Source organism: Pyrgilauda ruficollis, unplaced genomic scaffold, assembly GCF_017590135.1.
Source record: "Pyrgilauda ruficollis isolate IOZ18807 unplaced genomic scaffold, ASM1759013v1 scaffold56, whole genome shotgun sequence".
NCBI lineage: Eukaryota > Metazoa > Chordata > Aves > Passeriformes > Passeridae > Pyrgilauda > Pyrgilauda ruficollis.
In genome coordinates, this window is record NW_024527266.1 from 2,677,691 (window position 1) to 2,692,278 (window position 14,588).

Consider the following 14,588-nt stretch of genomic DNA (forward strand, 5'->3'; position numbering starts at 1 on the left):
AGGCAGCAGGTTCCTTCATCAGAGATGCTCAGTGTTCAGAGGGAAGGTGGCTGATGGAAAGGACTGCTCAGGGTTTTTATCCTTTTGGCCTTGGAAATGATGTGGACAGGCTGGTGCAGCATCTCTCCCTCCTTCCCCCTCCCCTGCCTCAGCCCCCCTGGTGGAGGAGGGACGAGCGTGGGCGGTGGAAGGAGTTGTGGTCCCCAGATGTGCGAATTCTTGTCGAGTAGAAATAGTGCACCACGGACAGACCGCAGCTCAGCCGAGAGCCATCGCTCCGGGCTTTCGTCACTGACCTTTTCCTCTCGCCCTTCTCTGTCCTCACCTGCCTTCCCACTGCTCCCCCTGCACTTTGCACTCTGAGAGCTCTCTGCACAGTGCCTTGAAATGGTGAGGACTGGCATAGGAACGTAAAGGAGGAGGAGGGAGTAAAAAAAAAAAAAAAAAGACCGGCAGTAAAGAGAAGGCAATGCATCCCTCTCCATTTCCTTCGGGCTCAGGTTGCCATCCTGCAGGACAAGAGAGTCGTGGGCTGAGCCAACTCACCACTGTCCCTGCCTGCTCTACCCATTGAGCTGAAGGCTCAGCTGTTCTGCCTCCACAGCTGGCAGGACTGGGGATGAGGGAGGAGAAGGAAGCCTGTCTGAGGGTCAGGGGAGTGCTTCAGTATCTGCCATATATAATGAACAAATAGAATTAAAGAAAAAAATTTAAATCATGTGGTACAGCTATCAAAGCCTGCAAAATTCTCTTGGACTAAAACAATGCCACCAGCATATCACACATACAAAAGAGGGAGTTGGGGCAAAGCAAGGGCTTGAGAGGTGTTTTGAATTGTGTGTGGAATAGTAATTTTGTGGACCCTTGGCCCTAAAGATCTCTTGAATTGCTGACTGTGGCTGCAGGTGACAGGGCTTTTTTTGCCAGGAATGTGCTTTCTAGTGATCTGCCCCATTCCATTACTTCAGGGACAGAACTAAGGGCATATGGGGAGAAAAATAGTGTCTGTAGGGGTGAATGTGAGAATGCCACAAACGCAGAAAAGCATGTGTGGGGCAAACAGAATGCTGGGACCATCAGGCATCCTGTGGAAGATGCTTGCACTAGGGTATTGTTGTGTCAAACACCTAGAAGGTGATCAGGGCTTCAGAGCAGGGGGTCAGAACAGTGAAAATTATGCCTGCAGAGTGTGGGTCAGTTAGACACGAGACCTATTGTCTTCCTTCTTCTCCGTGGATCATTTTTTCCTCTGGCTACTTTGAAGCATTGCGTCTGCCCTCGGTGGCACCTGTGAGGCTTGGGCACATCTGCCCCCTCAGGGTGCACTGCAGCTCACACCAGCAGGGAGGCACCCCTGCACTTCTCCATCCTCACCCACACTGGCAAAAGTGTGTTAAAATAAATCAAGAAAGAACACAGACTCCTGCCTCCAAATCACCCAGGGCTCTATTTACAACCTGCCCAGGTAGATGGGGAGTTCCCTACTCCTTAGCCTCTCCAAGCCGAGGGCTCTGCATCCTGCTCCCTTCCCATTTTAGCTGTTGCAAAGAGAGATTGGGAAAAGTGTGAAGTTTTGCAATAATTCACAGGTCATTTGTGAGTTAAGTGACACAAACTCAAGAGACTGGATGGTCTGTGGAATGAGAAACTGTCGGAAGCCTTTGATTTAAACCTTCTGCCCTGGCCCTCACTGTGGTATAACTGCAAGGCAAGAGATCACAGAGAGCTCGTGGGTGAAGGAGAAGGTATTTCATTAGATGAGGGAGCTGTGCTTGTACCAAAGAGGTCTGGAGCCTCAGCACCCTCTGCCCACCTCCTGATAGCATCTTCAGAGCGAGCCAGGCTCGCAAAGAGCAACGGTTTCCGTTGTCAGGAAGGTGAGAGATGTCCATATGAGGTTGGTATGTGTGTTGGCATGTGTGGGTGGCACAGCAGAGTGTGCACTGAGCTGGCCTCCTGGTGGGACTGGGCAAGTGTCAGCTTTGCCCCTGTGGTCAGAGAAGGGCCATGCCGCATGATGCAGTGGAACAACTGCCTTCAAATGCAGCTGTGCCCCACCACCCACATAGCCTTGAGCAGGGCCCACGTCCAACCCTTCAAATCCTGTGGTAGCTCCCAGCCAGCAATGGGAAAGGGAAGTTGAGAGAAAGGAGGTCTGGGCAGGCTGAATCCACTGCTGGTATCTGGCTGCAGTGTGCCAGATGGAGGAGGTGGCAGCTCTGCTCGTGGCACTGGGCGATGCTGGCTGCGGTGTTGCATCACCCCCTCTCCCTCTCTGGACACTGGGAGATAAACAAGGCTGAGGTGTGAGTGAAGCGGGTTATCTGGGTGGTTTGGGAGAGGAGGAAGGACAGCAGGCTGCAGCAGAGGGGAAACTTGCTCCAGTACAGCGTGGCAGCCCCTGAAGAGTGCACTGATGTGGGGCAGACTTTGCACCATAGCTGACAGCTGAGCCAAGGTCAGAGACAGTTCCTGTGACTGTCCCTCCTGTGACAAAGGCTGTGAAGCAGCCAGGTGCTGCTTCCTTGTGTCCCTGCTCTCCCTGGTGCTTTGGATGCAAGCACATCCACCTGTGCCCACCTGCAGGGTTAAAGGCCTCCTTCATACTTTTCTTGCCCTGCTTCTCTCTTGCCCTTTCCCACAGCTATCACAGGGCAAGGAGCTATTGCAGGGCTCTCAGCCTCTCCTGACTTGTCCCTGGCATGTGCTTCCTTTCCCAGGGACAGCACCATGTCCTGCACTTCACGTCCTTTCTGCCACTCCCTTCCTTTCATACCTGCAAGACCAGGGACTGCAGGAAGGCAGTTTTCAGCACAGTCCTGTGGCAGATGCCTTGAGCTAACTTCAGACGTGTCCACAGAGCCTTTTGCAGCAGAGTTTGGATCACTCTTTCAGGGGAAACTATAGGCACAGCTCCAGGGGTAGTGCTGTAGCTGCACATCCCAGGGCACTTGCTTTGTCCAGGAGAGAGATACTGGCTGTCACCAACCCCTGAATCACATTGCACAGGGCAGCTCCATTGCATGGAAAAAACCACAGACCTGGGGCGAATGAATGAATGAATGAATGGTCTCATGGCCTTCTGGGCATGGGTGCACTCGCTGGCAGGGCAGCAGGGCTGATCTGACCCATTCTAGACCTTGTTCCTTCAAAGCACTGCAGGGTCCATCTTGCCTGAGCTGAGCCTCACCTGCAGCAACTCCTTGGTCAGGCATTCATGGTGAGATGGGTGGCACCAGCTACAGTCCTGCCTGTCACCGTGCATTTTAGCCCCAAGGGATTTGGCTGAGAAGACTTTTCAGGTGCTAGGCTGAAAGGCTGAATCATAGAAAACTTTTCTTGAAGATCTGGCTCCACATTTCCCGTCCCCTCTCCCTCCCCCCCTCTCTCCTTTCCTCACCTTTTGTAAGTGTGACAAAGTCACTTCCAATCTGACAGCATCTCACCTCAAGGAACAGAAGCATGCATAAACACAACCACTACACTTCCTGAGGACACATATTTATCTGCTTCCTCAGAAGTAAATAAAAAATGGGAAGAAGCCTGGGCTCTGACCTGACAGAGTATTGCATTCACTAGGATATATATAGCCCTTGCTCTGGGCCTGTCACAGGACCAAAGAGGCCTGTAGGGATGTGTATGATTATGTATTCCACCCGTTGCCAAATGAAGCGTCTGGTACACATCAAACCACAGGAGAAACTATGTGAAGGCAAATTAAACTCAAAACAGTAGGTCCTATATGGGCACCTCATTTTGTTCTTTTGCCGGTCCTTCTACCTCAGCAGGAGTCCCCTCAGTCCAAAGATGATAAACAAAACTCCATGTACCTCTTTGACTTGGATTGAGACTCCAAAAGGCATCTCCCTGTCCTTAGGAATCTATCCTTCTAGATCTTTCACTCAAGCTTACAAGTCTCCAGTCCCTGCTCATGTCTTCCCTTCTCCCTCAACTTTATGAGCAATTGCCACTTGTCCTTCCACCTCTGACCTGAATCTCAGGCCTTTCTCATCACACACAGATCTTCCAAATATGCATGTCCAGCTTAACTCTGGAACTCCCACTCATTCCAATATTAGGAAGCACAAGTGTCCAGTCAACAGTTTATGATCCCTCCTACACTGTACTTCCTGGCCTTCAGCTCTTGGCAGAGAAAAGAGAAATGTCATAGGGAAAACAGTGCTTACCAAGTACTTGATAGAAGAATGTGCTAAAAAAATTCATAAGATAAAGGGATCTGATCTCCCTCAAGAGACCTCCAACATTAACCCAGCCTTCCATATAAACAAGTACTTGAAGCCTGCTCCTACAACGCACTGTATTGTCCTGGGAGTTTTTTTGTAATCTCCAAAGAATCCTTTTTTGAATTTGCTGAAAGCTTTTCCAGCAAAAGGGAGAGGGTTGTCATAATTAGAAGTGTTCAAGCAGTTAGTATTTTAAGATAATGGTTCTTTGCAAAGGAAGCAGACACAAGGTTGCCAAGGATTACCCAGGGAAGTTTCAGAGCTGAGTTAAATTTTGTACCTGTCAATTTCAGGCCAGTGTCTTTTCCATCATATCATTCAGCAATAACCAGAGCTAGAAGGAATAGTTTGGGAGAGAAAAACAGATTTAAGTGCAAAACAACCAAGGAAAAAAGTTTAATACCACTGAAAAAATATATATACACAAAAGTTCTTGGAGTTTGTTTGGTTTTGTTACATAAAGCACCATTAATTCCAGAGTACATCACAACTCAGCCTACTACACTTTCCAGAAAGCACCCAATACTCCTGAAATCTGATTTAGCACCAAGGGAATGCCATCTTGTTTAGCACCAGAAGCCTGTTAAACACACCCTTTGGTCCCCCTGCCCTCCTTTCTCATGTGCATCAGGCACCCTCTGGCTGCTCATGGATAGCACAGGAGACCCGTCACCAGCATTCAATCACCAACTAGGAAAGGAGAAAGAAGGAAGCTTGTTTATGGAGATATTCAGTGTTAGAGAGGCTTGCTTCTCTTCAGGGGGGCATGGGGCACTATACACTGTAAATTACTATATTTGAGTTTGCAGCCTGTTGAGGATGAGAGAAAGGGATTCGGTCCCGAGCATCACTTCCAGCTTTCTGCTTCCTCTGCTATCTGAAATCCTGCCTCTGAGCAATTCCACACACTTGACCTGCTATGGGAGAGGAAGAAACCCACAGTCTCCTTTAGTTTCCACAATGCCTTCATCACGTTTCCCTGTGAAAAAATCAGCCTTGCCTTAGTGAAGCTTTGTTTTCATACCCATTGCCTCATTGACAGTGGCGGGGAGGATCCAGAGCAAAGTTCCTGAAACTCACTGCAGTCTGTACAGCTTCCTTAGAAAAGCACAGAGAGTAAGTAAACAGGACAAGAGAGAAAATGCCCTGCAATTTTTTCAAGGTCAGTTTTAATATTTAGCCTTGGTCTCTGTTCCTTTGCTATCCCGGGCTGTGTGTACCAGACATAATCTTGTATAATGATGCACATTTCTTCTGGGAGAGCCCTGGTAGTCCCAGGTGCTATAGGCAGAGACCGTGGCTCATCAATGAGACAGCAGAACCCAGGTAAGTCCGGAGATTTCATGACCAGTGATGAGCAGAGGAGAAATACCCGTGTCTCTCCTGCTTGTCCTGCCCTGAGACTCAAAAAGGAGACAAGTCCTGGCACTGCTGTTTATGGGAGCATCACAACATGTGGAAGTAGGTTTCCTAAAGTGCTGAGCCAGCCTCACCTGCTCCCCCAGGACTGTCGGCATCCCCCGCAGAGGGACGCAAGTGGGAGCAGTGTGAGACCAATACAAATAGTACTAGAAAACCCTACCACTGGCATTCCTTTCTCACTGCGACATCTCCAACCTGACAAAAAGAGCGAGGGTTTGTTTTAGCCACATGCTTTCCTCAGTTACTGTGATGAGATTGCCAGAAAAGGGCATGGAGCATATGACAGGGAAGCTTTTAACCCTTGGGCAAGGTGCTGTTGTCTCACCTCTATCTCTATTCCATCACAGAGGCAAAGACATGGCAGCCTATCCACCTTTGGAATTGATTGAACTGCAATTGCCCCCACAGCCTTGAGCTCAGGCCCTGAAACAGTGATCCTTCTGTACCAGCGTGGGAGAACCGCCTTCAGGAGGACAATGAAATGGCACCTCTGCCAAAGGGAAGCAGATTTGGGTTCGCTCTCTGGACTAGCTTCCCATAGCTGACAAGCCAAGACTGAGTAGCACTCCAGGGGAGGTGTGGGAGGGGGTTTTCAAGGTTTTCTCTCTCTGTCTCTAGTTCTGTACTGGTGATCCCTAGTGGGAACAGAATGGTTGCCTCTACTAAATCATGGGCAGACACCCATGGAGGGTCTGGCCAGGTGTCTGGCCCTTCATCTCTTTGAAGAGCTAGAGCTGGCACAGAGGAGGACAATCCCACCAGGTCTAGGTTTGACGACCAGCCTGGACTCTGTGAACAGAAGAGTGCCTATGGAAAGCCAGTTTAGAAGGCCAACAGTTCCCTTTTCGGAAAGACAATCTCCTCTCCCCGTGCTCCTACATCTTCCCTGTGCTACAGGAGACCATCAGACCCCAGTCTGCTCTCCAGACTACAGATATCAGAGGTGACATCAAGACCTTGTTTCAGGCTGCAAAACTGGTTTGTCTAGTTGGGATGGAGAGGAGCCAGGATGTACCTCAGCAGTGGGGACTTTGCAGCCCTTTCCACAGGAGTCCTTCGTGTATGAAGCCCCAAGGAGGGACACAGGCCCAGGAGCAGCATTTTGGCTTTCCTCTTGCTCTAGAGCCCTAAATGCCAGCTTGCTGGCAGATCGAGAAGAAGCCAATAACCTAAGTTGGGGTTATGAGGTGAGGGGCAAGAGGTGGTGCCATGATGTAAAGTGGACAGATACAGGTCTGGCTACAGGAGAGCGTGAGGTGGGAGCCAGTGTGGCAAGTTTCACACTTGGTGCCTGAGATTTGACAGGCCCATTTCCAAGTGAATTGCAGTGGTTACGGGCAGTAAAGAGAGAGAGAGAGGGAGAGACAGAGACAGAGAGAGAGACAGAGAGGGAGAGGAATAAGGAAAAGGCCTAAGAGGCCCTAAGGACGAGGAGTTATTCAATACTGGGCTTGACCAAATACCCGCTGAAGGTGATGTACACATCAACATCATCACTGTAAATGGCATTCTCCCTCTCCCGCTTGTAGAGCCTCACCCAGATCTCATCATTTTCCTGCAGCTCCAGCATGAGGCTCTGGCTCTGCATGATGCTGCGGTCACTGGGTTGGGCATACAGGATGACTGCTTCTTCTTCGTTGTGCATGATGTGCATGTAGGTCTCCTTGAAGTTCCAGGTGTGGACATTGAGGCTGAAATAGTAAAGTCCACCCACTGAGCAGTAGAACTTGCCATTGAACATGTCGAAGTGGCTGTAGAGGTTGACGAAGACGGTGTCAAAGATCAAGACCTGGAAGCCCTCGCTGCTGTGCAGCGCTTTCTTGCGACCGACGGAGAATGCAGCGTACTGATGCTTGCAGGGGTCTCCTGCTGTGCCCATCTGTCCTTTACTGCCTTTCTGGCCCTGGGCACCCCGCTCGCCTCGTGGTCCTTCTTTGCCCCATTTCCCTGGCATCCCAGGCTCTCCCCGGTCTCCTTTCTCTCCTACAGGAGGAAGCAGAGGACACGACTCCTGTGTGATACCAGAAGATGTGGAAGTGGTGGTGAGAAAGACCAATGAGGAGACAGAGGATTGCACTAGAATGGGGCAATGCCAGAAGAAGGAACACTTCTGAGGGTGACAGTACCACTAGTCTTCAAGGGAAAGGAGCTAGCAGAACTCTGGGAGTGACTGGAGTCTCCTCCCCGATGAATCCCCTGCTCACCAAAAGATGTGACTCTGCTGGAGGCACCAGGACATCTCCTTGGGAGACTTCAGCCTCAGAGGAAGCCCAGCAGTCCGAAGTACCACTGGGGCTCTTGACCTCTTCTTCCTCCCCCACACTCCTTTACCTCCAGCACAGCCTTGCCCTCTCACACACCTCTCCTATGACCCAGTTATCCACAGAGGATGCACACTGGTCTTGCTGTAGGCTGGAGAAGGGGAGGAACTGCTAACACCTGTGCGGGAATATGGTTAGGGAGGGACAATAGGGTGGGCCAGAGGGAAAAGATCCAAGCTTGACTGGGTAGATGGAGCACTGCAACTTAGAGGGATGGTGCTTTCACAATACTGGCATGCTTTGAGCATCTTGTATAACTAATATGCAGTTCTAACATGGACTGTGTGCACTGCCCATCAGACACTTGAGCAGGCATCAATAGAGAGACTAGCACCAGAATGTACTTTGTGTATACAGAGAAGAAATGGGACTGAGAGCAGCCTCCAGCTTTAAGTGACAGCATTCAAAATCTGTATCTTTTTCTTTTCCTCCTCTCCATCCCCTGCATGGTATTGAAGGTCCTCCTATGACACCCCACTCTAGTCTAGGCCTCTATCTGCCCTTCTGGGCTTTGATGGATTGCAGCTACTTCCAGGCAGGGCAGGGAAGGGAGAGCATCTGCCCAGTTAACCCAGACAAACCACAGAGCTACAAGAAGTGTGTGGCAGCATCCAGCTGGGAACAGACTTTTGCCCACAGCGAAGGCTAAAAGGGGAGTCCTGAAGGGAGGAGCTGATCTAAAATAGGGAACCCTTTCCCATTAGCCAAGCCAGCCACTGCAGCGTGGAATGAGCTGAGGGTCACTGCAAGTTTAACCTGGAGGAGCTTGCAAATAACTGCTGCCTCCCTTTGCCCTCCTCCTGCTCCCAAATGCACATGGCCCAGGGAGCTGGAGAAGGTTTCCCCACAAGCTCCCTGGGTGCCAATGCCCTCCAAGCATGCTTATTTTGCAGTAGATAAGGAGTGTTCCTTCCCTCAGGCACTACAGGACTCTGTAAGTCTGAGACAAGGAATGTGTCCTCCCAGCTTGGCAAGAGGCTGTCCTGTGTTAGCAAGGAGGAAGAGTTAGCAGCAGGCAGCATCCTGAGACACAGAGATCACAGCAGAGAGAGCACTGACTTTTGTCCCCCCAGGCTACTCCGCATCACAGCACAAAACACCTAAACCCTGGGCACAGTGTGTGTGGTCACTTATCCTCCAGGATGGCTCCTGGTGGTCTGTTAGTACATCCAGCATGCCAGCAATCCAGCTGTGACCTCCACTGCAATGCCATCAGTCCCTCAGCTGGCCTTAGCGTCCCGGGGCAAAGACTTACCCTTCAGAATGGTGATGTTGATATAGGGACGGACCTCTGGCAGTGGGTAGGGAAAGTGATGGTGGCTGGGAGGGACTGGTGGGGTATCTGTGGAAGAGTCCAGTGAGTCACAACAGCGCTTGCAAGCACCAGGGCCTGGTTCTGTGAGGTTGGGTTCATCAGCAGGTGCCCCAAACACAACAAGAGGGAGAAAAAGGAAGGTCAGGGATGTGCGCAGGTAGGTTATGTCCATGGTGACCTGGGAAGATACGAGCAAGTGCCAAGAGTGAGGTATAAGAAGAGGGAGGACATAAGGGATGGAACAGAGATCATGATAAAACATCTTTCTGTGGCTGGAGCCAGGGGTGGGATGAAATGGCATTGTCCTGTGGAGGGAGCTTACATGCTTGTTCAAGGCTGCAATCCTCTGGCCCAAGAGGATGCCCCACGCCCTTCTGCCAGGCCAGTGGGCACTCAGTGCTGACCCTGGGACAAGGCTTGATGCTGACTAGACAAACCATTAAAGCCACTAGAATATTCAGTCCCCAGGCTGGGAGACAGGAAGGAAACATAATCATAAATTAAGATTGAAAAAGACCTCTAGGGTCATTGAGTCCAACCTCAGCAGCTCTTCAGCAAAAGCATGCTCTGGTAGGCTGCTCAATCTGTGGGAAGTGCTGTAAAAAAGTTCTCCAGCCCTCTTACCACTGCATATCAATTCTTTATAGGAATCTAACCCCAAAATCCCCATGCTCCAGCAGAGATGCCTCTTCTCCCGTGGGCTGGGAACTTAACTTCAGCCCCCTCCTTTCCCCCACCAAATCCCCCCGTCCCGGCGGCTCGGTGCCTCCCACCCGTGCCCAGTGTGTTCCCAGGCGAACCCCAGCACCTTCCCAAGGGCACGGCCGGCTCCGCAGGGCAGCCTTTGGGCGGACCACAGGGCAGCTGCTTCACTGCCGAGGACGTGAAGCTCTGCAGCTTGCAGAGAAGTATGCTTACGAAAGACAGGCACGCCAAGCAGCTGAGAAAGCCCCTCGGGCAGCCTGCGCCCCGTCCCGCTGCCTGCCCCCCGGCGCAGCGCAGCCGCTCACCCCGGGGACCAAAGGCTGTCCCCTCCGCGTCCCAGCCCCTGCTCGCCGGCTCCCCTGTGCCTGCAGGGCAGGCCCCCGCGCCCATGGCTTTAAGGAAACCGGCTCTTGGCACAGGCACTGCTCAGCGCTGGCTGGGTGCGCAAGCTAGGCTTGGACCGGCTCCCTCCCCTCTCCTCTCCCTCCTTCTCCCTCCCTGGTTTTGGGTGCTCTCCATCCTAAACCGGCTTGGGTTTCAGCGTCTTTTTAACTCTTTCCTAGGAAGCGCCTTTTTCTTGTACGCGTTGTTGGTTTGGTTTTATTCTCCGCCTTTTCACTTCCAGCCAGCAAAAAATGAAGGCAGCACGGACTGTGCCCTGTGCAAGGGGTGGACAGCAGCAGGGCTGTCCCACCCTTGGCGTCTCAGAATGCACAAGGTAAGGTGCATCGGTGCAAGAGACAGGCTTTCCTTCAGGCAGGGTGCTTCAGAATTCTGCCCTCAGTCCTTTGCCTTAGTCCCTTGTCCCAGGGCCATGCTTGGCCAGGCTCTCTCCCCAGCTGTGCCTGACCCACTCGTAGTCCCCAAACTTCATCTTTCATTCTCTCCTGCATTGTTTTTTCTGCACATCACTGTGGCCTCTTGCCCCAGGCATGATATTTCTAGCAGAAGCAGCTGCCAACTGGGAGAGGCATCAGTTTTTTCCCTCTCTGGTCATCCCCTCTGCCTGGGCAGAGCCCCAAGCCTTGTGCTCTCGCACGTGTCATCCCCCGGTCATGTCCCCTGTTTAGGTCCCAGGCTGAGCCTTTTGGACGGGAGGGGTGTGCCTGGTCTGAAGTAGAGCCTGGCTGCTGGGAGCTGCCTGCCAGCAAAACTGGGGATCTGGAAACAAACCCTGGCTGTGACCATTGTCCCCAGCTTGGCGCCAAGCTGACAAGCTTGTGCCTTTGGGGTAAGCACAATGTGGATGCACCAGAACATTGGAATGAAGGGCATTTTGGAGGGGAGAAGAATGCAGGGTGGGAGAGATGGGAGATTTTTTGTCACACTGCAGAGTCTGTTGGGAAGAGGATAAGAGGGTTTTATCCTGCACCAAAACTGACCTGGGAATTTATACCCTGGGTATGTGTGGGGTGCGGGGGTGCGTGCACATACGGATCTTTGGGAGGCAGAAGGAAGGAGGGACAATATCTCTGCTCTGCAGGGGTCAGAAATGCCCAGTCAGCACTGTGCCTCCTGCAGTTTCCAAGAGGAGCTGCAGAAGGCTCCAAGGCTTCTGACGGGAATCAGGTTTTGAGTGTGTCTACGTGTGCTGGGACTTTTTTCCCCCTGTTTCCCTTCTCCCATTTGTTTGGTTTAGGAATGGGAGGCCCCGCTTCCCAGAGAGTGGCTGGCGTTTGGCAGGACCCCAGAACCACTGGAGAAGCAAGCGGAAAACTCTGGGAAAATATGCACTGTGAGCTGAGGGGGGAAGGGAGGAATGGGGGCTGGGAGGCCTGGAGATATTCTCAGGCTGCCTGTCAGCCTGGAGCTCAATGAACATGGAGTGAACATGCCTTCCTGCTGGGGCAGGAAGAGGACGGAGAAATGCATTGCTGAGTGCATGAGCTCCTCCCTGGGCTCCAGCACTGACATGCAATAATATCCACTACAAGTTATCCACGTTTGCCTGTGCCTCAGTTTCCCCTTTTGGGAAATGAGGGGGGGGGGGGGGGGAAAGGTTAGGGCAATACTTCTTGCTAATGGAGCCTTACCAGCTGACAGAAGAGGGATCTTGTGATGTGTTGTGCTGTCTACTCCTGGCTGCTGCTGGTGGGAATTTTGGCAGCTGACAGTACTATTAAAGGCAAGAAAATTTTTTGGGGTGCATGAAAACTTGGAGACTGATACAGAAGACAAAGTTCCTCTCTGTCCCAAAAAAGCTTCTGCAGTGCCTCTCTCAGGTTTTCCTGCCTGGCTTACTTCCAAACATGACATTACCTACTTGGGGTTCTTGGCTTTATGCCTGGCCTCTTCCACCTTTCCAAGGGAAACAGGTAGCAGGGAGGCCATTGTCCTCATTTCCGTCCCACATTTCCATCTGCACTCCTGAGCTGCTCACAGCCAAGCAGATGTTCTTCGTGGGGGACCTCATCAGCTGGGGCCTTTGCCCGTGTCTCGTCTGACTGCAAGAACAGCTCACAGTGGGGAGCAAGCAGGACTTTGATTTAATGTCTCGTCTGGGCTGAATGGGGACCTGCCAGGAGCCAGCTAACAAAGATGTGCTCTGGTGGCATTGCCCAGCTGGGCAGAAGTTTATGCCAGTAAAGACACTTTTACTAGGGTAATATTGCCCTGCTCCCTGAAGGGAACAGTGTGTACCAGCGATATTTTGCCAGGGCAGTTACATTTACAGGAGATTTTGAGAATTCTATCCAGTAAACCTGTGCCAGCCGTGCTTTAAAGTGCTGTCCAAGCCTCAGGGCACCTTGTGTGCCCAACAATCTTCGCTCTCCCTCATCACACACTTTGCCTTGGAGGCAGCCCAGGCAAGCACTGTCCAGATTATACTGCAACAATCCCTGCTCTCAAGCAGCTGTTTCCTCCTCCATTTCCTCCCTTTTCCTATACCCACCACAACACTGGCAAAGTAGGGGGACAAAGACTGTCTCTACCTCAGTGGCTGCATCCATCCTATTCCCCACCTCTGCCACAGCTATGGAGAAGAAAATTGATGCTTTCTCTCCTCTCTAGCCCCTGTGTACAGCTCAGCTCCCCTGTGGCACATGTGGACCATCCACCCTCTTGCACATGCATGCACACACACACACACACAGACACTCGCCTTTCGCAGCTCCTCCCTCACCAAACCTCCAGAGTGAAGGAGTATCATTTGCACCAAGAGGAAGAGCCACTTCTCTTCCCCTTGCTGACTGCTTCTCCTCCACCACAGCTGCCTTTCCTTCCCCGTGCTCCCCACTCGTCTGCCCCTAATCTTCAAGGGCGTCGCAAGCCGGGAGGGGAAGCGGAGCAGCTCTTACCTCCGCTCCCCTCCGCAGGGTCCCGCGCGGAGTTATCTGTATCCTGTATCCTCAGCTGCTCCTGGTTAGCAGCGCGGGAGGGAGGGCCGGCGGGGCCCAGCTGACTCCAGCCAGATGCTCGCCAAGTGCTCTTATGTAATTACTGTCTTTTCCATCCTGCCTCCAAGGCCTTTGTGAGTGCCTCCCCTCCTCCTCTGGCCTGTGTCAGGCTTGGCTCTCCCTCCCTCTCTCCCTTCTTCCCTCCTTTCCTCCCTCCCTTCTTCCATCCACCCTGCACAGCATCACAATTTGCTCAGCTACACAGCTGATTCCTTCTGGAAGCAAAGTTCAGGCTTCTGGCTACTGCTGTTACTACCCTTGGAGAGAGAGCTCACATGTGTTTCAAGAGCTGGGAAGGGATCAGCAGCACTGCTCTGCACTTGCCTCCTCTCCATCACAGTCTGGCTGCTCCTGGGTGCCTTTGCCTTGCCCTTCCATAGTGCCTGTAAATGGGGAGGGGTACACCTCAGACATTAAAAGGTGGCAATGTGGTTTTTTGTTTCAGTAATTTGTGGTGCCCTCGGATTATCCTGTAACAGCAGCTGTCACTCTGCTGTACCAGGATTGCTGATCATCTCTGGCCAGGCAGCAGAAGAGGCTGGGAAGAATAGATGACCTTTAAAGGTCCTTTCAAGCCCAAACCATTCTGTGATTCTATGATTACATGAATCTTTTCCAGCCTGTGGACTCCATGTCTGTGCACAGGGCTTGTGCAACAGCCAGCCCTTGTTACTCAAGAGCACCAGCATGGTTCAAAATTACTGGCTCAGAATACTTTCTATGTCTCTAAGGATGGGCAGACCTATTAGATGTCAGCTGCATGGCTACATTTCTCTTTAGACTTCTGCCCGTGCGGGGCCTGGACCAAGCAGAAATGACACGTTCCCTGGCTTTATGCAGGCTGCTGCTGAGTTTGAAGGCACTTCTGCCAGCAGGGATTTCTGCTGTGTGCTGCTTGGCGGCCTGGCCTGTCTCACACAGAGATCAAGGCCTGGCAAAGACTCTGCTTTTTTTTTTTTTCTTTTTTTTTTCTGTGCATTGCTGAAATGCCACGTGGCTGAGGAGCAGCTGGAAGAGCCGTTCACCTGCACTCATTGCTTGAGCAAAGCTGTTGCTAGACCTGGCAGCCTCCAATACTGAGCATGAAAGTGTGAGCTTGTCTTCTACTTCCCAGTGCTCCCACAGCCAGTCCTTGTGTGACACAGCTGAGCAGGGAGGGAACCTGACAGTAGCTCACAGGCTG

The 14,588-nt window shown here is 51.9% G+C and overlaps 1 protein-coding gene across 2 annotated transcripts; it reads right to left on the reverse strand.

The window, feature by feature from the left end:
• Positions 1 to 6,776: 6,776 nt before the first annotated feature.
• C1QTNF6 (C1q and TNF related 6) lies at positions 6,777 to 13,819 on the reverse strand. Of its 2 annotated transcripts, none has more exons than XM_041481568.1 (3): positions 13,730 to 13,819; positions 9,243 to 9,480; positions 6,777 to 7,649 (listed from the first exon to the last, which is right to left on the reverse strand). In XM_041481568.1, the coding sequence occupies exons 1-3, from the start codon at positions 13,817 to 13,819 to the stop codon at positions 7,102 to 7,104; spliced, it is 876 nt and encodes a 291-aa protein (XP_041337502.1). In that variant the 3' UTR covers positions 6,777 to 7,101. The 2 variants fall into 2 exon arrangements, with proteins under 2 accessions (XP_041337502.1, XP_041337503.1); XM_041481569.1 differs by lacking the exon at positions 13,730 to 13,819 and adding an exon at positions 13,307 to 13,426.
• Positions 13,820 to 14,588: the final 769 nt, after the last annotated feature.

What these genes read in the sequence shown, in the direction of transcription:
- C1QTNF6 (XM_041481568.1), bottom strand. Translation starts at nt 13,819, where the DNA reads ATGTCTGAGGTGTACCCCTCCCCATTTACAGGCACTATGGAAGGGCAA. An exon ending in CAGACTGTGATGGAGAGGAG is followed by an intron (nt 9,481 to 13,729) that starts GCAAGTGCAGAG and finishes GTATCTTCCCAG; the next exon opens with GTCACCATGGACATAACCTA. An exon ending in CAACATCACCATTCTGAAGG is followed by an intron (nt 7,650 to 9,242) that starts GTAAGTCTTTGC and finishes TTCCTCCTGTAG; the next exon opens with GAGAGAAAGGAGACCGGGGA.